This window comes from Bos indicus x Bos taurus, chromosome 19 (assembly GCF_003369695.1).
Source record: "Bos indicus x Bos taurus breed Angus x Brahman F1 hybrid chromosome 19, Bos_hybrid_MaternalHap_v2.0, whole genome shotgun sequence".
In the NCBI taxonomy this organism is placed as follows: Eukaryota; Metazoa; Chordata; class Mammalia; order Artiodactyla; family Bovidae; genus Bos; species Bos indicus x Bos taurus.
Window position 1 is genome coordinate 7,372,275 of NC_040094.1, and position 16,888 is coordinate 7,389,162.

General features: G+C 36.8%; 1 protein-coding gene and 1 pseudogene across 2 annotated transcripts; both read right to left on the reverse strand.

The window, feature by feature from the left end:
* Positions 1-7,261: 7,261 nt before the first annotated feature.
* Positions 7,262-9,554, reverse strand: LOC113878490 (52 kDa repressor of the inhibitor of the protein kinase-like). Its single transcript, XM_027519635.1, has one exon. The coding sequence runs from the start codon at positions 9,528-9,530 to the stop codon at positions 8,208-8,210; it is 1,323 nt and encodes a 440-aa protein (XP_027375436.1). The 5' UTR covers positions 9,531-9,554; the 3' UTR covers positions 7,262-8,207.
* On the reverse strand, positions 8,261-10,516 carry LOC113878491 (annotated as a pseudogene). Its single transcript, XR_003507002.1, has one exon. The product of XR_003507002.1 is annotated as a 52 kDa repressor of the inhibitor of the protein kinase pseudogene (transcript).
* Between the last annotated feature and the right edge of the window lie 6,372 nt (positions 10,517-16,888).

Genomic DNA, 16,888 nt, shown 5'->3' on the forward strand with positions numbered 1-16,888 from the left:
CTACAAGCCAATATCACTGATGAACATAGATGCAAAAATCCTCTACAAAATTTTAGCAAACAGAATTCAGCAATACGTCAAAAAGTTCATACAGCATGATCAAGTTGGGTTTACTCCAGGAATGCAAGCATTCTTCAATATATGCAAATCAATCAATGTGATACACTATGTTAACAAATTGAAAGATTAAAAACCATATGATCATCTTAATAGATGCAGAAAAAGCCTTTGACAAAATTCAGCACCCATTTATGATTAAAACTCTTCAAAAAATGGACATAAAAGGAAACTACCTCAACTTAGTAAAGGCAGTAGATGATAAGCTGACGGCAAACATTATTCTCAGTGATGAAAAACTGAAAGCATCCCCCTAAGATCAGGAACAAAACAAGGGTGTCCACTTTTACCACTATTATTCAACATAGTTCTGGAAGTCCTAGCTACAGCAATCAGAGGAGGAACAGAAGTAAAAGGAATCTAGACTGGAAAAGAAGAAGTAAAGGTCTCACTGTTTGCACAAGACATGACATAGTGCATAGAAAACCCTAAAGAGAGTATCAGAAAATTACCAGAGCTAATCAGTTAATTTCACAAAGTGGCAGGATCCAAAATCAGTACTCAGAAATCACTTGCATTTCTATATACTAACAATGAAATATCAGAAAGCGAAATTAAGGAATCAATCCCATTCACCATTGCAACAAAAAGAATTAAATATCTAGGAATAAACTTACATAAGCAGAGAAAAGAACTATACACAGAAAACTATAAAACACTAATGAAAGAAATCAAAGACTAAATAAACAGATGGAGTGATATTCCATGTTCCTTGGTAGGAAGAATCAATATTGTGAAAATGGCAATACTGTCAAATGCAATCTACAGATTTAATGTGACCCCCACCAAATTACCAAAGGCATTTTTCACAGAAACAGAACAAAAAAGTTCACAATTCTTATGGAAACACAAAAGATCCTGAATAGCCAAAGCAGTCTTGAGAAAGAAGAATGGAGTTGGAGGAATCAACTTTCCTGACTTCAGATTATTCTGCAAAGGTACAGTCATCAAGACAGTATGGTACTGGAACAAAAACAGACATATGGACCAATGGAACTAGATAGAAAGCCCATAAATAAACCCATGCACCTATGGGTACCTTATTTTTGGCAAAGGAGGCAAGAATATACAATGGGGCAAAGAAAACCTCTTCAATAAATGGTATTGGGAAAACTGGACAGCTACATGTAAAAGAATGAAATTAGAACACTTCCTAACACCATACACAAAGATAAACTCAAAATGGATTAAAGACCTAAATGTAAGACTAGAAACTATAAACTCTTAGAGGAAAACATAGGCAGAACACTCAATGACATAAATGAAAGCAAGATCCTCTATGACCTACTTCCTACAGTAATGGAAATAAGAACAAAAGTAAACAAGTGGGACCTGATTAAGCTTAAAAGCTTTTGCACAGCAAAGTAAACTAAAAGCAAGGTGAAAAGACAGCCCTCAGGATGGGGGAACATAACAGAAAATGAAACAACTGACAAAGGATTAATTTTCAAAATATACAAGGAGCTCATACAACTCAATGCCTGAAAAACAAACAACCCAATCAAAAAGTGAGAAAAAGACCTAAACGGACATTTCTCCAAAGAAGACATACAGATGGATAACAAACACATGAAAAGATGCTCAACATCACTCATTATTAGAGAAATGCAAATCAAAACTAGAATGAGATATCACCTCACACTGGTCAGAATGGCCATCATCAAAATGTCTAAAAACAATAAGTGCTGGAGAGGGTGTGGAGTAAAGGGAATGCTCTTTCACTGTTGGTGGGAATGTAAATTGATACAGCCACTATGGAAGACGGTATGGAGATTCCTTAAAAAACTGGGATTAAAACCACCATATGACCCAGCAGTCCCACTCCTAGGCATAAACCCTGAGGAAACCAAAATTGAAAGAGACACATGTATCCCATTGTTCATTGCAGCACTATTTACAATAGCTAGAACATGGAAGCAACCTAGATGTCTCAACAGATGAATGGGTAAAGAAGTTGTGATACATATACACAATGGAATATTACTCAGCCATAAAAAGGAACACATTTGAACAGTTCTAATGAAGTGGATGAATCTATAACCTGTTATACAGAGTGCAGTGAGTCAGAAAACGAAAGTTAAATACTGTATTCTAACACATATATACGGAATCTAAAAAATGGTTCTGAAAAATTTATTTGCAGGGCAACAATGGAGAAACAGACATAGAGAACAGACTTATGGACCTGGGGAGAGGGGAGGAGGAGTTGAGATGTATGGAGAGAGTAACATGGAAACTTACATTACCATATGTAAACTAGACAGCCAATGGAATTTGCTGTATGGCTCAGGAAACTCAAACAGGGGCTCTGTATCAACCTAGAGGGGTGGGATGGGGAGGGATATGGGAGGGAGGTTCAAAAGGGAGGCCATATATGTATAGCGATGGCTGATTCATGTTGAGATTTGACAGAAAACAGCAAAATTCTGTAAAGCAATTATCCTTCAATAAAAAATAAATAAATTAAAAAATATATATATATTTGTGCTGCCACCCTGTCTTGAACCCCATCCTTGCATGAAGATCACACCAGGTGGCTATTAATCAACCAAAGCTTTTATTATCATTGGGCCTTGGAAAACCTTGACAGGCAAGGTGACTTTTAGGAAGATTTTGGACATTCCAGATCCTTGGACGTAACACCATACCAATACCTGTGTGAATCATGAGCTGAACCAGGGCAATGCCAAGTAGAAGTCAATTCTTGCCTGGTCTTCCAACTGGTCTTTAACATCAGAATCAACACCTGTGGGCAGAAGGAGAATTCTAACAGGCTCTCAGTGTGAGTACTTTGTTACCTGACAAGCTCACCGCTCCCTGACACTATTTTGGAAAACTATTTTACTCTTCATGGAAACCATGCAAATGGTTATTGTTTTGTAAGAAAGGGAGAATCCCTGTGAATATGAACTTTTACATTTTACCTTGGGACTTTTAATGTGTTGCTAATACACAAAAAGGCTTAGAAATATAACATAGCTACCTCATCTTATATAAATATATACATCTTATACAAATATAATAGCTACCATTTAATGTAGGAAGCAGATCCTTCTATAGCTGCCTTTGGATTTTCTGAATATACCTTCATAAGAAGAATACACAAGAATATTGCTTCATGACCCATTTGGCAATCTTTCAGAATTTATTGTTTGCCTGTGTTTTCCTAAGCCCTGATGAATAAGACAAAGCTCCTGTCTTTCACAAGCTTTAAGACAAGAGACACTTTCAATGTTATGTAGATCTGAGTTCCTGACCTATACTTTTTTCTCATTCAGAAATGTCTTTTAACATTTCTTCCAGAGTAGTCTGCTGCTGATGGACTCCCTCAGTTTTTATTTCTTCACTTTTGAAGGACAGTTTCATTGGATATAGGGTTCTAGGTCAGTGGCTTATTTCTTTCAAAATGTTCTGTATTTCACCCCACACTCTTTTAGCAGGGTGGTTTCTGATAGGATGTCTGCTATAATCCTCATCTGTATTCCTCTATTGATAAAGTGCTCCCCCATCCTCCTCCCCTATCTAGCTTCTTTAAAGATTTTCTTTTTCTTTTTGGTTTTCTGAATTTGTATATGAAATATTTAAGTTTTGTGGGGTTTTTTTTTTTTTGGTATTTATTTTCTATGGTGTTCTAAAGATTGACAGATTTAGTTTGAAGGGTGGTCTGAACTTAAATCATAAAGTCCCATGTGATTCAGAATACAATACAATATATTTAGAACTTATGCCACAAAGATTCTTTTCTTACAGGTGGAAATGCAATGTGACTAGTAATTCACATCTTTCTCAGGTTATATGTTTTAAAAGTAATGGTGGCAATGGTCTAAAGCAGAGATTGCCAACTTTTTTTCTGTAAAAGCCACATAGAAAATATTTTGGGCTTTACAGGCTATAAGGCAAAATGGAAGTTATTTTGTATTGACTTATATAACTGCTTAGAAATATAGAAAACATTCTTAGCTTGTGGACTGTTTAAAAATAATCAGCATGACAGATTTAGTAACCTCTGGTCTAAAGTATAATTTTGACGCTTAATTGTTCTAGGATTTTAAGATTTATGAACCTAAAACCCTAGCTGAGTCTCAGCTTCCCCATCTATACACTGGAGATAAATCTTGCTCTTCCAAATTTGTCCAGAGATCTAATGAGAAGATGTTTTGAAGCACCTAATTAATTAAATGGCCTTTGTCTGTGAGCTGTAGATAGGGTGATCTATATCCCAGTATATCCATTACAGGTTTAGTTTACCCTTGCCTTGGTGGAAAAAAAAAAATTATAACACCTCTCTCACTAAAATGAGTTATGGTTGGAATGACAAAATATAAATTATCCTTGCTATAACTGTGTGCATTTCAGTGGATTATTATTAGGTTGGTGCAAAACATAATTGTGGTTTCATACCATGTATTTTAAATCTTTATAACTAGGTTCAAACACATCCTTATTAATCAAAACAGGAATCATTGCAATCAACACATTTTTGCCAACAAGAGAAAAGACAGGTATACCTGTGGCAGATTCATTTCGATATTTGGCAAAACTAATACAATATTGTAAAGTTTAAAAATAAAATAAAATTTAGAAAAATAAAATAAAAAAATAAAAATAAAAATCCAAGCTTTGGATTTTAAAGAACTCTAGAAAGCATTTTCTGCCTCTTGCTGGTTGTGAAAGCATTTTCCCTGCAAAAAGTTGTTGAGATGCTTGAAGAAGTGGTAGCTGGTTGGCAAGAGGTCAGATAAATATGGCAGATGAGGCAAAACTTCGTAGACGAATTCATTCAGCTTTTGAAGCATTGGTTGTGTGACATACAGTCAGGAGTTGTCATGGAGAAGAATTAGACCCTTTCTGTAGACCAATGCTGGCTGCAGGCATTGCAGTTTTTGGTGCATCTCATCTATTTGCTGAGCATACTGCTCAGATGCAGTGTTTTTTCCAGGATTCAGAAAGCTACAGTGGATCAGACCAGCAGCAGACCTCCAAACAGTGACCATGACCTTTTTTTGGTGCAAGTTTGGCTTTGGAAAATGCTTTGGAGCTTCTTCTCATTTCAACCACTGAGCTAGTTGTTGCCGGTTGCCCTATAAAGTCCACTTTTCATTGTACATCACAATCTGATTGAGAGATGGTTCATTGTTGTTGCATAGAATTAGAGAAAATGACTCTTCAAAATGACAATTTTTTTGTAATCAGCTCATGAGGCACCAAGGTTTTTCACCTTTCCAATTTGTTTCAAATGTTGAATAACCATAAATGGTCAATATCAAGTTCTTGGGGAACTTCTTGTGTAGTTGTAACAGGATCAGCTTTGATGATTCTCCCAATTGGTCACTGTCAACTTCTGATGGCCAGTCATTGCACTCCTCATCTTCAAGGCTCTTGTCTCCTTTTCAAAACTTCTTGAACCACCACTGCACTGTACATTCGTTAGCAGTTCCTAGTCCAAATGCTTTGTTAATGTTGTGAGTTGTCTCTGATGCTTTATGACCCATTTTGAACTTGAATAAGAAAATTACTCTAATTTCGTTTTGATCTAACATCATTTTGCTAGTCTAAAATAAATATAAAATAAACAGCAAGTAATAAGTCATTAGCAAAAAACATAAAGTGAGAAATGCACATTAAAATGAGGTATAATATAACCACATTTATATAAGAATGTATTCCAATACAAAGGGAAATTTTCAACAATGCAAAACAGCAATTACTTTTGTCTCAACCTAATATTTATCTAATAATATGTTGGGAGAAGTTAGTGACTTTTGGAGGCAGGATAATAAACTTTGAACTCTACTGTCACATCACTGGCTTCAGGTTCAAGTTCTGTTGTAACTAATGAACTTCAAGCCAAGTGTGTTATGAAACTTGGGTAAGTTTCATAACATATATATATATATATATTTAAAAGCTTTGAAGATTTATTAACTACCATAAAATACATTAATTTAAAGTGTTGCGATTCAATGGTTTTTAGTAAATTTATGGAGTTATGCAACATTCACCAGAGTCTAATTTTGGAACATTTGTGTAACCTCCAAATAAATGTCTTGCTCATTTTCAATCTCTTTTTGTTCCCATTCCTAATCTCAGACAAACACCAAGCTACTTCCTGTGTTTACAAATTAACTTTTCTAGGAATTTCTCAGAACTTCCTTAAACCTCAATTTTGTTGTCTTTAAATGGGTTTACTAATGGTCCACATCTCATGTTTTCATTGTGCAGATTAAGTAGGGTGACCCTTGTAAAGCATTCAGCCCAGGCTCTGGTATTCAGTAAGCACTCAATAAGCATTTGCTATTAGTGTTATCTTTGCCAGCTCTCTACAGTCCTTCAGTATTAAACTTGCTGTGTGTTTTGAAGAGATATCAAACACTGAATCAGATTTAGTCACCTGTCTTTCTTCTTACAGTCATGGTACACACTTCCCAGTGGCAGCTACAGCTTTGACACCTGCAATTAGGAGTGTTTCCCCTTGATGAAAAAATGTTTGATTTTCATACCTTCTGAGCCTGTTACTCTTGCCCCAAAGTAGTGTTGGAAATCTCCCAAAGTAGTGTTGGAAATCTCCCAATTTCCCAAAGTAGTGGGTTGAGGAGACTTCCTGGCCCCTGAAGAATGGAAATGAACTCTTCTGTTAAAGGCAAAGAAAATTCAGTGCACACTTGATGTGTACTGATAGGATTAGAAAGATGTGATTCATCAGGGCTGTCTTATGGTTAGTGATATAAATGCGGATAAATACCAAAATTAAAGCAAATGAGAGATGACTTTCTCCAGGTCAAGTGGCAGGGTATAGGGGCAGTGGGGGTTACTCCTCTGTATGAAGTACTGTCATGTGGGAATTGCAAATGTCATATACAAGTGTTATGATATTTGGATATTTGTCATATGTAAATGCATTGGCTCTTATAGAATTTATTCTGCTTTAGGACAAGTAACTGTACAATTGTCAGTAGTGTTTCACTAATGTTAATATTAGAGTTAATATTAACTCTAGTATGTTAATATTTAGGGTATTTATATATAAAGTTTTTAACAGTACTTTTTAACAGTACTTTAGTGTAATATCAGATAAAAAACAAACCTGGACTTAACAAGGAAAGACTTTCATTCAAAGGATTATTGCCAAGGGTTGGGGGGGTTATTTTTTTTTTTTTACACAAAATTCACATTTTATTTAGGTTGAAATAAACTATACAAAATTGATTTTCTTCACCAAAAATAACAGCAATATTTTCTGTATTATTCCTAGATAAACTACAAAACACTTATTTTTGTAGGCTTTCTAGGCTTTGCTTGTAAATCAAGATGAGGCAGTAGATACAGTCATGGAAAAAGCCAGAAGAAAACAGACAAATCAGCTGTCAGTATCCATGGCCTCTGATCCTTTCTTGACCATGAAATTGAAGTGTTCAACATATACCTGCCAAAAAGCTTATGAAGACGTAGGCTCAATAAAGGAATGTAAACAGCAATACCAGATGTGGAACAACAATGGCAGGCTCTTCCATTCAAATTTTAACTTCATTTGATAAAGAGAAAATCTACACTGAAATCCTTGTTGGACAAGCTTACACATTTCTCTTAGAGTCTGATAATTTTCTTAACTGTCCTTTACAGATTTTTAATAGCATACTTATAACTCCTATTATTCAAAAGTCAGTCATGAGCTTCACTGTAACATTTTACAAAATGCATTCCTTCCTCCCATACCTCCTCTAAATTTATTTTTTCAAAGATCCGATAACTTAATACCTGACAATTTGATCCACAGTGATAAACGTAATGTCTAAAATCACTTAACTAAAACAATTCCAAAGTGCCATTAGCAGAGATCACATAAAACTGTAATATGGTACTTTCAATGCTATCTTCTGGAAGAACAGTTAGGTCTCCAAAGCATGGGCATTTGAACAGGCCATTTAAACAGGCAGATTATCAATGACTAGTATACTCAATGGGAGGCCTACAGATCAAGATATTCAGTGATTAAGTGGCCTACCCTTACAACTTTCTGTAAGATATTTTAAAATTTCTTACATTTTTTTTTCAAATATCAAATATAAGAGAAAGTCTAGGTTAAAAGTCTCTTAGGTATTTTCAATGGTTTCTGAATTATCTGTAGGAAGCTCTGACTTACTTGTATACAGTTTGATATATGTATCCACCATTAAATCCAAATCGTGTTTTATATCAAAATTTATGTTAAGCAAAGCCAAGTTACTTGATCTTTGATCTGTTAAAGTGTTCCTCAGGTATGCTTTGAGACGCTTTCGCCCATTTTCATAGCATTCATTCTCAACTTTCATCACAGGAAGAATACATAGGACCTTCAGCAATGCATAAACATTAGGAAAAAACTTGATGTCTGGTAGATGAAGGGCTTCATAAATAGTGGATGGAAGTTCCATATCTTTCCCTCTGTGTTTCCATTTAATTCTCCAACAATGCAGCTCAGCAGAGAGTGTGTCAGGATTAGGTAAGTCACTTCGGTACATGTCAGCATGGTGCTCCTCTGATGTATTGAATTTGAGCTGTCCCATGACAGAGGGTACCAGGGATAAGCATTTAAGCGCTTTGAGGTGCTGTTCTGAGAATATATCTTTCAGTTCCTGAATAATGTGTTCCACAGTTGGAACACTTAGAGTTTCTTTGTAGTAACTCTCAGAGGTTAGCTGAGATTCCAGGTTACTGTGCTGAGCTCTGCGAAATTTCCCTGGGAGTTTCATCTGAATATCAAGTTTGGTTGCCAAATTTGTGGCTTCCTCAAACCAAAATTCATGATAAACTTCAATATTTTCCATCACTTCATTTAGTGAATGTAACACTGCAGTCAAGCTACTGGCTGCAAAAAAGACATCAGAGGTTTGCCCCTGAAGATTTTTCCCAAAAGCTCTTGTAAAAGATAAAACATTTTTAAGAACAACAATGGTAACGATGAAATCAAAATCTGTTACCGCACTACAGAGCACAAATGCTCGGCCAGCTATACAGTTATTCCATCTAACATTTGTGTCACTATTTATACCATCTAAACATAAAACAAGTGCTTGTAGGAGGTCCACTAAGATTTCAAAAGCATCATGCCTGCCTGTCCACTGAGAATGGCAAATTTCCTTCAGTTCTTTGCCCCTTTCTTCATTGTTCTGAAAGAGGAGAGAAATTACATTTTCAAGCTCTAAAAGCAGTTGTGGTGATCGATGAAAAAAAGAACAAACTTCCTCAATTGTTCCTAATGCAACAGATACTCCCATAACAGGCACTGATTTTGCCAACCACATATTTAAGGCACAGGAAGAGCAGAGCGTGTGGATAGCTTGGGGATATTTCTCTAACAGTCTAGAAGCAACAACTTTCATTTTGGATGAAAATCCACTAGATACAATGTAAGCCTGGCCACGACAGTACTCCATGTTTAATCCCCATTTCTCAGTTATTGTAGTGTGAAATTTCACAGCCAAAATTTCTGCATCAGCTTGTTAAGGCAGGAAGCCTACAAATTCCTCTCTCAGGTTATGAGCTTCGTCGACAAACCTCACCAACACCAGCAGGTGCTCTTCCCCTGCTATGTCCACCACATCATCAGTGATGATGGAAAAGAAGTGAGAATCTCTCACTTCCCTGAGGGTTTCTTCCCGAATGCAGCTCTCACAGATCTCCAGCATCTGTTTCTGCTGTGTTTTGGAACAGAACAATGTGTTAACTGCTGTTGTCTCAAAGCGCTTTCTCAGAACCTCTTCACCAGAATTGATCCGGCACTCTAGCAGTGCTTGAAAGTTATCAGGAGTAAAAAGACCTTCTGGGATTTCATCAGTTTCATGTCCATCCAGAGGTATGTTTTGTTTTCCCATAAGAATCAAAATTTCAAATAAAGATTTTAAATATTCCTTGTTTTCCTTCTCTTCAAGAGTTAAAGGTAAAATGTCTTCATCCTGCTCTTCACCCACTTCTTCTGCACTGGGATTCTGAGCATTGCTGTTGTTTATTTCCTTATGTTTTGGTTCCTGTTCAGAAGTTTCATCAATTTTTTTCTGTTTCAGTGTCCTGATTTCATCTTCACTCAATTCTTTTATTCGTTTTCTGTGTCTACTATGTGGATTATTCAAATGGCTGGTAAGATCGAATATTGTTCGTATGGCATTATCTCGGAGAACTGTCCTGTAAGGACTAGTTCTGCAGATCAAAGAAGTTTCAAAGTGTTTGGCACACAGTCGATAATGTTTATTTAGTTGATCAGGTGTTTTATCTTCTAAGTCTGCTCTCCTACAGTTCTCCACCCACTTCTGGCATCTGGTCGGATCCCGCGGGAACCTGAAGAAGGCCAGGTCCGACTGCGTGCTCTTCCGCGTGCAGTTGGGGGCCGCGCAGAAGTTCGGCATCGTTGTCTGCCAGCCGCCGACCCAGCCCTCCCCTCCCCGCCTCCTCAGGGCAGCCCGCCCGCCCGTCGGGGCCGGGGAGGGGAGCCAGGCCGACCGGCCGGCCCGTGAGAGCCGGTTCGCTGGGGGGGAGGGGCGGGCAAGAAGCCAGGGGGGTTATTATAGTAGGTAGAATTGTTGTTGCTGTTCAGTCACTCAGTCATGTCCGACTCTTTGTGACCCCATGGACTGCAGCATGCCAGGCTTCCCTGTCCTTCACCATCTCCTGGAACTTGCTCAAACTCATGTCCATTGAGGCAGAATACTTTGACCATAAAATCTGTAGGTGTCTCAGGAGTGAGGCAAAAAGGTATTTTTTACAGACAGGAGTCAACAAAACTGAAGTCATGTGTGGGGAAGTGATATGAAGGTGGCCTGACTGGAGAATAGAAAAGAGATTTTTGTTGCCTGGAACCAGTTTATTTTTAGAAGTATCTAGATGCTGCTCAGGCTGAGCTTGATCAAGTTTAGGGATCTGAAGGAAGGAAATATGTTTAACCAGTTTGGTTATCAAGCATTTTGTTCTGATTGATCATTGGAGTAAACTGTTTCGGTGATCATTTATGGGACAATGAAAGGAAATTTAGAGGTGCTGTGTCTGGCCTTGTGATAGGTGAATAAGACATGTGTGTGTGTATGAGTCTCATCTAAATCATGGGGAGAAAGGTGGCTTTTTTGTGGTAAGCTGTTTTCTGGAACACAAAGATAGTGAGTGTTTCATACCTCTACTCTTTTCCAGGATCACAGAACTGAAGTAAAATTCATCGTCAGTAGGACTACTCAAAATAATTAGGATTGCTTTTTAGTTACAAGTAAAGGAAAACTGGATTAACAATGACTTTATAAAATGAGGTTTATTTTTTTCACCTAATAAGTAGTTAGAGGTCACCAGTTGCTAGCATTGGATCACCTGACCAGTATGGCTAGTAAAACTCTTTGAATCTTTTTAGTCCACATCCTCTTTGCTGTCTCTTAGCCACAGAATAGCTGTTGTAGTTGTTAATGTCCTGTATGTATTCCAAACAGGAAGGAGGTATCATATGGGCTTCCCTGGTGGCTCAGCTGGTAAAGAATCCATCTGCAATGCAGGAGACCTGGGTTTGATCCCTGGGTTGGAAAGATCCTCTGGAAAAGGGAACAGCTACCCACTCCAGTATTTTGGCCTGGAGAATTCCATGGACTGTATAGTCCATGGGGCCGCAAAGAGTTGAACACGACTGAGTGACTTTCATTTTTGCCTTCACCGGCATAGGAGACCAGGATAGTTATTAACTATGCACATGGCCATAGGGATTCTCTAGCAAGAAAGATAGTATATACTCTAACAAATATTCTGTTTCTTCTGCTAATTGTGTTATACACTTCATACTAATTCTCTACTATTGAATAATTCATTAACTATTTGAAGTATAGAGAATTAAATAGAGTATTAGAAAATCATGTGATGTGTTTTACTTTAGATAAAGAAATTGAGTCATTCTTAGAACTGGTCTTTTGGAGGAGCCTTAGGACAAGCCAAGAACCCCTTGAATAAGCTTGTTTGGAGTCATTGAAATGTTAGTATGCTTGGAAAAGTATCTTCAACAGGTGTTGCAGAGCTTACATATCAATACTTTGCAAGAGACTTACACATCAATACTAAAAACATTGACCAAATAAAACTAAGGTTTATGCTCTTTTCCTATTAAATGTTTTTGTAGAAACAGTGGTACCCAATACTGATAAGATGCTCCTGTGCTACTGGTGAGAATACAAAAATGGAAAACAGTTTCCTTAAACATTTGTAAACATTTATAAAAACTATAAACAGACAAAGTGTTAGTATCATTTACCCTAAAAATATGTCTCTACTAAGATTTCCTGCTTTCTGAAGGAAAAATTGTCATTATTGTCCATGTTTATATAGAATAGTTGTTTCAAAAATATTTCACATTTGTAGAAGTATATGGAAACAGAAATAATTCGTGGTAATTAATAAATTAGGTGTTATCTCTCCAAGCTTCAAAGTAATATTCTTTAAAATAGCATAACTTGTTTATATTACTTCCATTTTGTAACAATTACAACTATCTATTTACTTAAAAGAAATATGTCTACTTTCCCAAAAAGCAAAATACACATTATTTTCAAGTGCACTTGGGAAATTCTCTAGGATTGATGACATACTAGGTCACAAGAAAGGCCTCAACAAATTTAAGAGTATAGAAATTATTTCAAGCATCTTAAATATGTTATGATGAAGTCAGAGAATAAACTAAAAATACCGTGAGACAAATGATAATGAAAACCCAGTGATATAAAATCTATGGGATGCAGGAAAACCAGTTCTTAGAAGGAAGTTCATAGTGATACAGGTCTTCTTTAAGAAATAAGAAATCTCAGTTAAACAATCTAACATTAACCTAGAAGAGTTAGAAAAGCAAAAGAACAAACAAAACTTAAAGGCAGCAGAAGGAAGGAGATAATAATGATCAGAAAGGAAACAATAAAATAGAGATTATGAAACAGGAAAAATCAATATAACCAGGACCTGGTGCTTTGAAAGAGTAAAAAAAAAAAAAAGACAAACCTCTGGCCATACCCACCAAGAAGATAAGATGGAAAACAAGACCAAAAACAAAATAAGAACTGAAAGAGGAGAGATAACAATCAATACCATAGATTGCTAGAAATAGCAATCAATACCACAGAAAATTGGATTTCTTGTGCTCCAAAATCACTGTGGACAGTGACTGCAGCCATGAAATTAAAAGACACTTTCTCCTTGGAAGAAAAAGCAGTGACAAACCTAGACATCATATTGAAAATCAGAGACATTACTATGTCAACAAAGGTCTGTCTAGTCAAAGCTATGGTTTTTCCAGTAGTCATGTACAGATGGGAAAGCTGGACAGTAAAAATGGCTGAGCACCAAAGAATTGATCCCTTTGAACTGTGATGCTGGAGAAGACCCTTGAGAATCCCTTGGACAACAAAAGTTCAAACCAGTCAATCCTAAAGGTAATCAACCCTGAAAACTCACTGGAAGGACTGATGCTGAAACTGAAGCTCCAATACTTTGGCCACCTGATGCAAAAAGCTGACTCACTAGAAAAGACCCTGATATTGGGAAAGGTTGAAGACAAGAGGAGAAGGAGATGATAAAGGATGAGATGGTTGAATGGTATCACCAAATCAATGGGCATGAGTTTAAGCAAGTTCTGGGAGATGGTGAAGGATAGCATGCAGACATGACTAGCAACTTAACAACAACAATAACAACCATTAAAAAAAAATATATATATATATACATACACACACACACACATATTAGACTATAAGCCATTATATACCAACAAATTTGACAAGCTAGAAAAAAGAGACAACTTTCTAGAAACACACACCCCATCAAAATTGAATCAAGAAGAAATAAATTGCATGATCAGATCAATCACTAAAGGTGAAATTGGATTTATAATTTAAAAAATCCCTACAAACAAAAGTCCAGAACAAGATGGCCTCACAGTTAAATTCTACCAAACACACAGAGAAGAACTTGTACCAATCTTCCTCAAACTGTTCCAAAAGTTTGAAGAGGAATGAACATGCCTGAAAACATTCTATTAAGCCATCACTCTGATACTAAAACCAGAGAAAGATATTATAGAAAAAGAAAACTACAGGCCAATATTTTTGGTAAATATAGATACAAAAAATCTCAACAAAATATTAATAAATCAATTCCAACAGCAATAAAAAAGTCATACACCACAACCAAGTTGAAATCCTCTCAGGCCACCATAACGTTTCAACATGCAAATCAATAAGTATGTACATCATATCAGCAAAAGTGACAAAGCCCGCAGGATCATCTCAATAGATGCAAGAAAATAATTTGGTAAATTTCATATCCATTTATGATAAAACTCTTATGAAAGTCAGTATAGAGGGAAAATATCTCAGCATAATAAAAGTTATTTATGACAAAGTCACAGCCAATATAATAACCAAGGGTGAGAAGTTGGAAGTCTTTCCATTAAAATCTGGAACAACACAAAGATAACCACTCTCACGATTTCTCTTCAACATAGTATTGGAAGTCTTAGACACACAAACCAGACAATAAAAAGAAATAAAACCTATTCAAAATGATAAGGAGGAGGTAAAATTGTCATTATATATAATAGTTGACTTAAAGCTCAACATTCAGAAAATGAAGATCATGGCATCTTGTCCCATCACTTCATGGGAAATATATGGGGAAACAGTAGAAACAGTGTCAGACTTTCTTTTTTTGGGCTCCAAAATCACTGCAGATGGTGACTGCAGCCATGAAATTAAAAGACGCTTGCTCCTTGGAAGAAAAGTTATGACCAACCCAGATAGCATATTGAAAAGCAGAGACATTACTTTGCCAACAAAGGTCCATCTAGTCAAGGCTATGGTTTCTCCAGTGGTCATGTATGGATGTGAGAGTTGGACTGTGAAGAAAGCTGAGCCCTGAAGAATTGATGCTTTTGCACTGTGGTGTTGGAGAAGACTCTTGAGAGTCCCTTGGACTGCAAGGAGATCCAACCAGTCCATTCTGAAGGAGATTAGCCCTGGGATTTCTTTGGAAGGAATGATGCTAAAGCTGAAACTCCAGTACTTTGGCCACCTCATGTGAAGAGTTGACTCACTGGAAAAGACTCTGATGCTGGGAGGGATTGGGGGCAGGAGGAGAAGGGGATGACAGAGGATGGGATGGCTGGATGGCATCACTGACTCGATGGACATGAGTCTGAGTGAACTCCGGGAGTTGGTGATGTACAGGGAGGCCTGGTGTGCTGCGATTCATGGGATCTCAAAGAGTCGGACACAACTGAGAGATTGAACTGAACTGAACTGATGTTCATATATAATGATATGATATGATTTGATACTGCATGTAGAAAACCATAAAGACTCACTTCACAAACTGTTAGAACTGATAAATGAATTCAGCAAAGTAGCAGAATACAAGATTAACATACATACATCTGTTACATTTCTTTATGCTAACTTGAACTATCAGAAAGAGAATGCAAAAATCGCAGCAAAAAAGTAAAGTATCTAGGAGGTAAAACCTGACTAAGGAGGTGAAAGACATACACTGTGAACTGTAACACATTAATAAAGAAAATTAAAGAAATTCCAAGGAATAGAAAGATATCCCATGCTCTTGGATTGTAAGAATAAATATTGTTAAAATGGCCATACTATCCAAAGCAATATAAAGATTTAATACAATACCTATCAACATATTCATTACATTTTTCACAGAACTATAGCAAATAATCCTTAAATTCATATGGAACCATAAAAGACCCAGAATTGCCAAAACAATCTTGAGGACAAAGAGCAAAGCAGGAAGCATAACCATCCCAGACTTTAGACAATACTACAAAGCCACAGTAGTCAAATCCATACGGTATTGGCACAAAAACAGACATATGAATCAATGGCACAGAATAGAGAGTCCAACAATACACCAACATATTTATGGACAATTAATCTTTGATAAGTGAAGCAAGGACATACAATTGGTAAAGAACAATTGCTTCAGCAGGTGGTGCTGGGAAAGTTGGACAGCCAAATGTAAATCAATGAAGTAGGTACATACCCTCGCACCACACAAAAATAAAGTCAAAATGGCTTAAAAATTTAAATATGAGACAAGACACCAGATGACTCCTAGAAGAGGCAAAAAATTTCTGACATGGCATACCAATGTGTTCTTAGGTCAGTTTCCCAAGGCAATGGAAATATCAGTAAAAATAAACAAATGGGACCTAATTAGACATAAGTTTTGCACAGCAAAGGAAACCATAAACAAAACAAAAAGACAGCCTATGGACTGTGAGAAAATATTTGTAAATGATATGACTAACAAGGCTTAATTTAACCTCTCCTACAATTCAATAACAAAAAAATACAACCCAATAGAAAAATGAGCAGAAGACCTAAATAGACATTTCTTCAAAGAAGATACACAGATGGCCAACAGGCATTTGAAAAGATGGTCATCATCACTAATTATTCAGTTCAGTTCAGTTGCTCAGTCGTGTCCAACTCTTTGTGACCCCATGAATCGCAGCACGCCAGGCCTCCCTGTCCATCACCAACTCCTGGAGTTCACCCAAACTCATGTGCATTGAGTCGGTGATGCCATCCAGCGATCCCATCCTCTGTCATCCCCTTCTCCTCCTGCCCCCAATCCCTCCTAGAATCAGGGTCTTTTCCAATGAGTCAATTCTTCTCATGAGGTGGCCAAAGTACTGGAGTTTCAGCCTCAGCATCAGTCCTTCCAATGATATTATTAGAGAAATGCAAATCCAAACAACAAGGTCCCACCTCAC

Excerpts from the sequence above, each read along its gene's own strand:
- LOC113878490 (XM_027519635.1), bottom strand. The coding sequence starts at position 9,530 with ATGGAGTACTGTCGTGGCCAGGCTTACATTGTATCTAGTGGATTTTCA.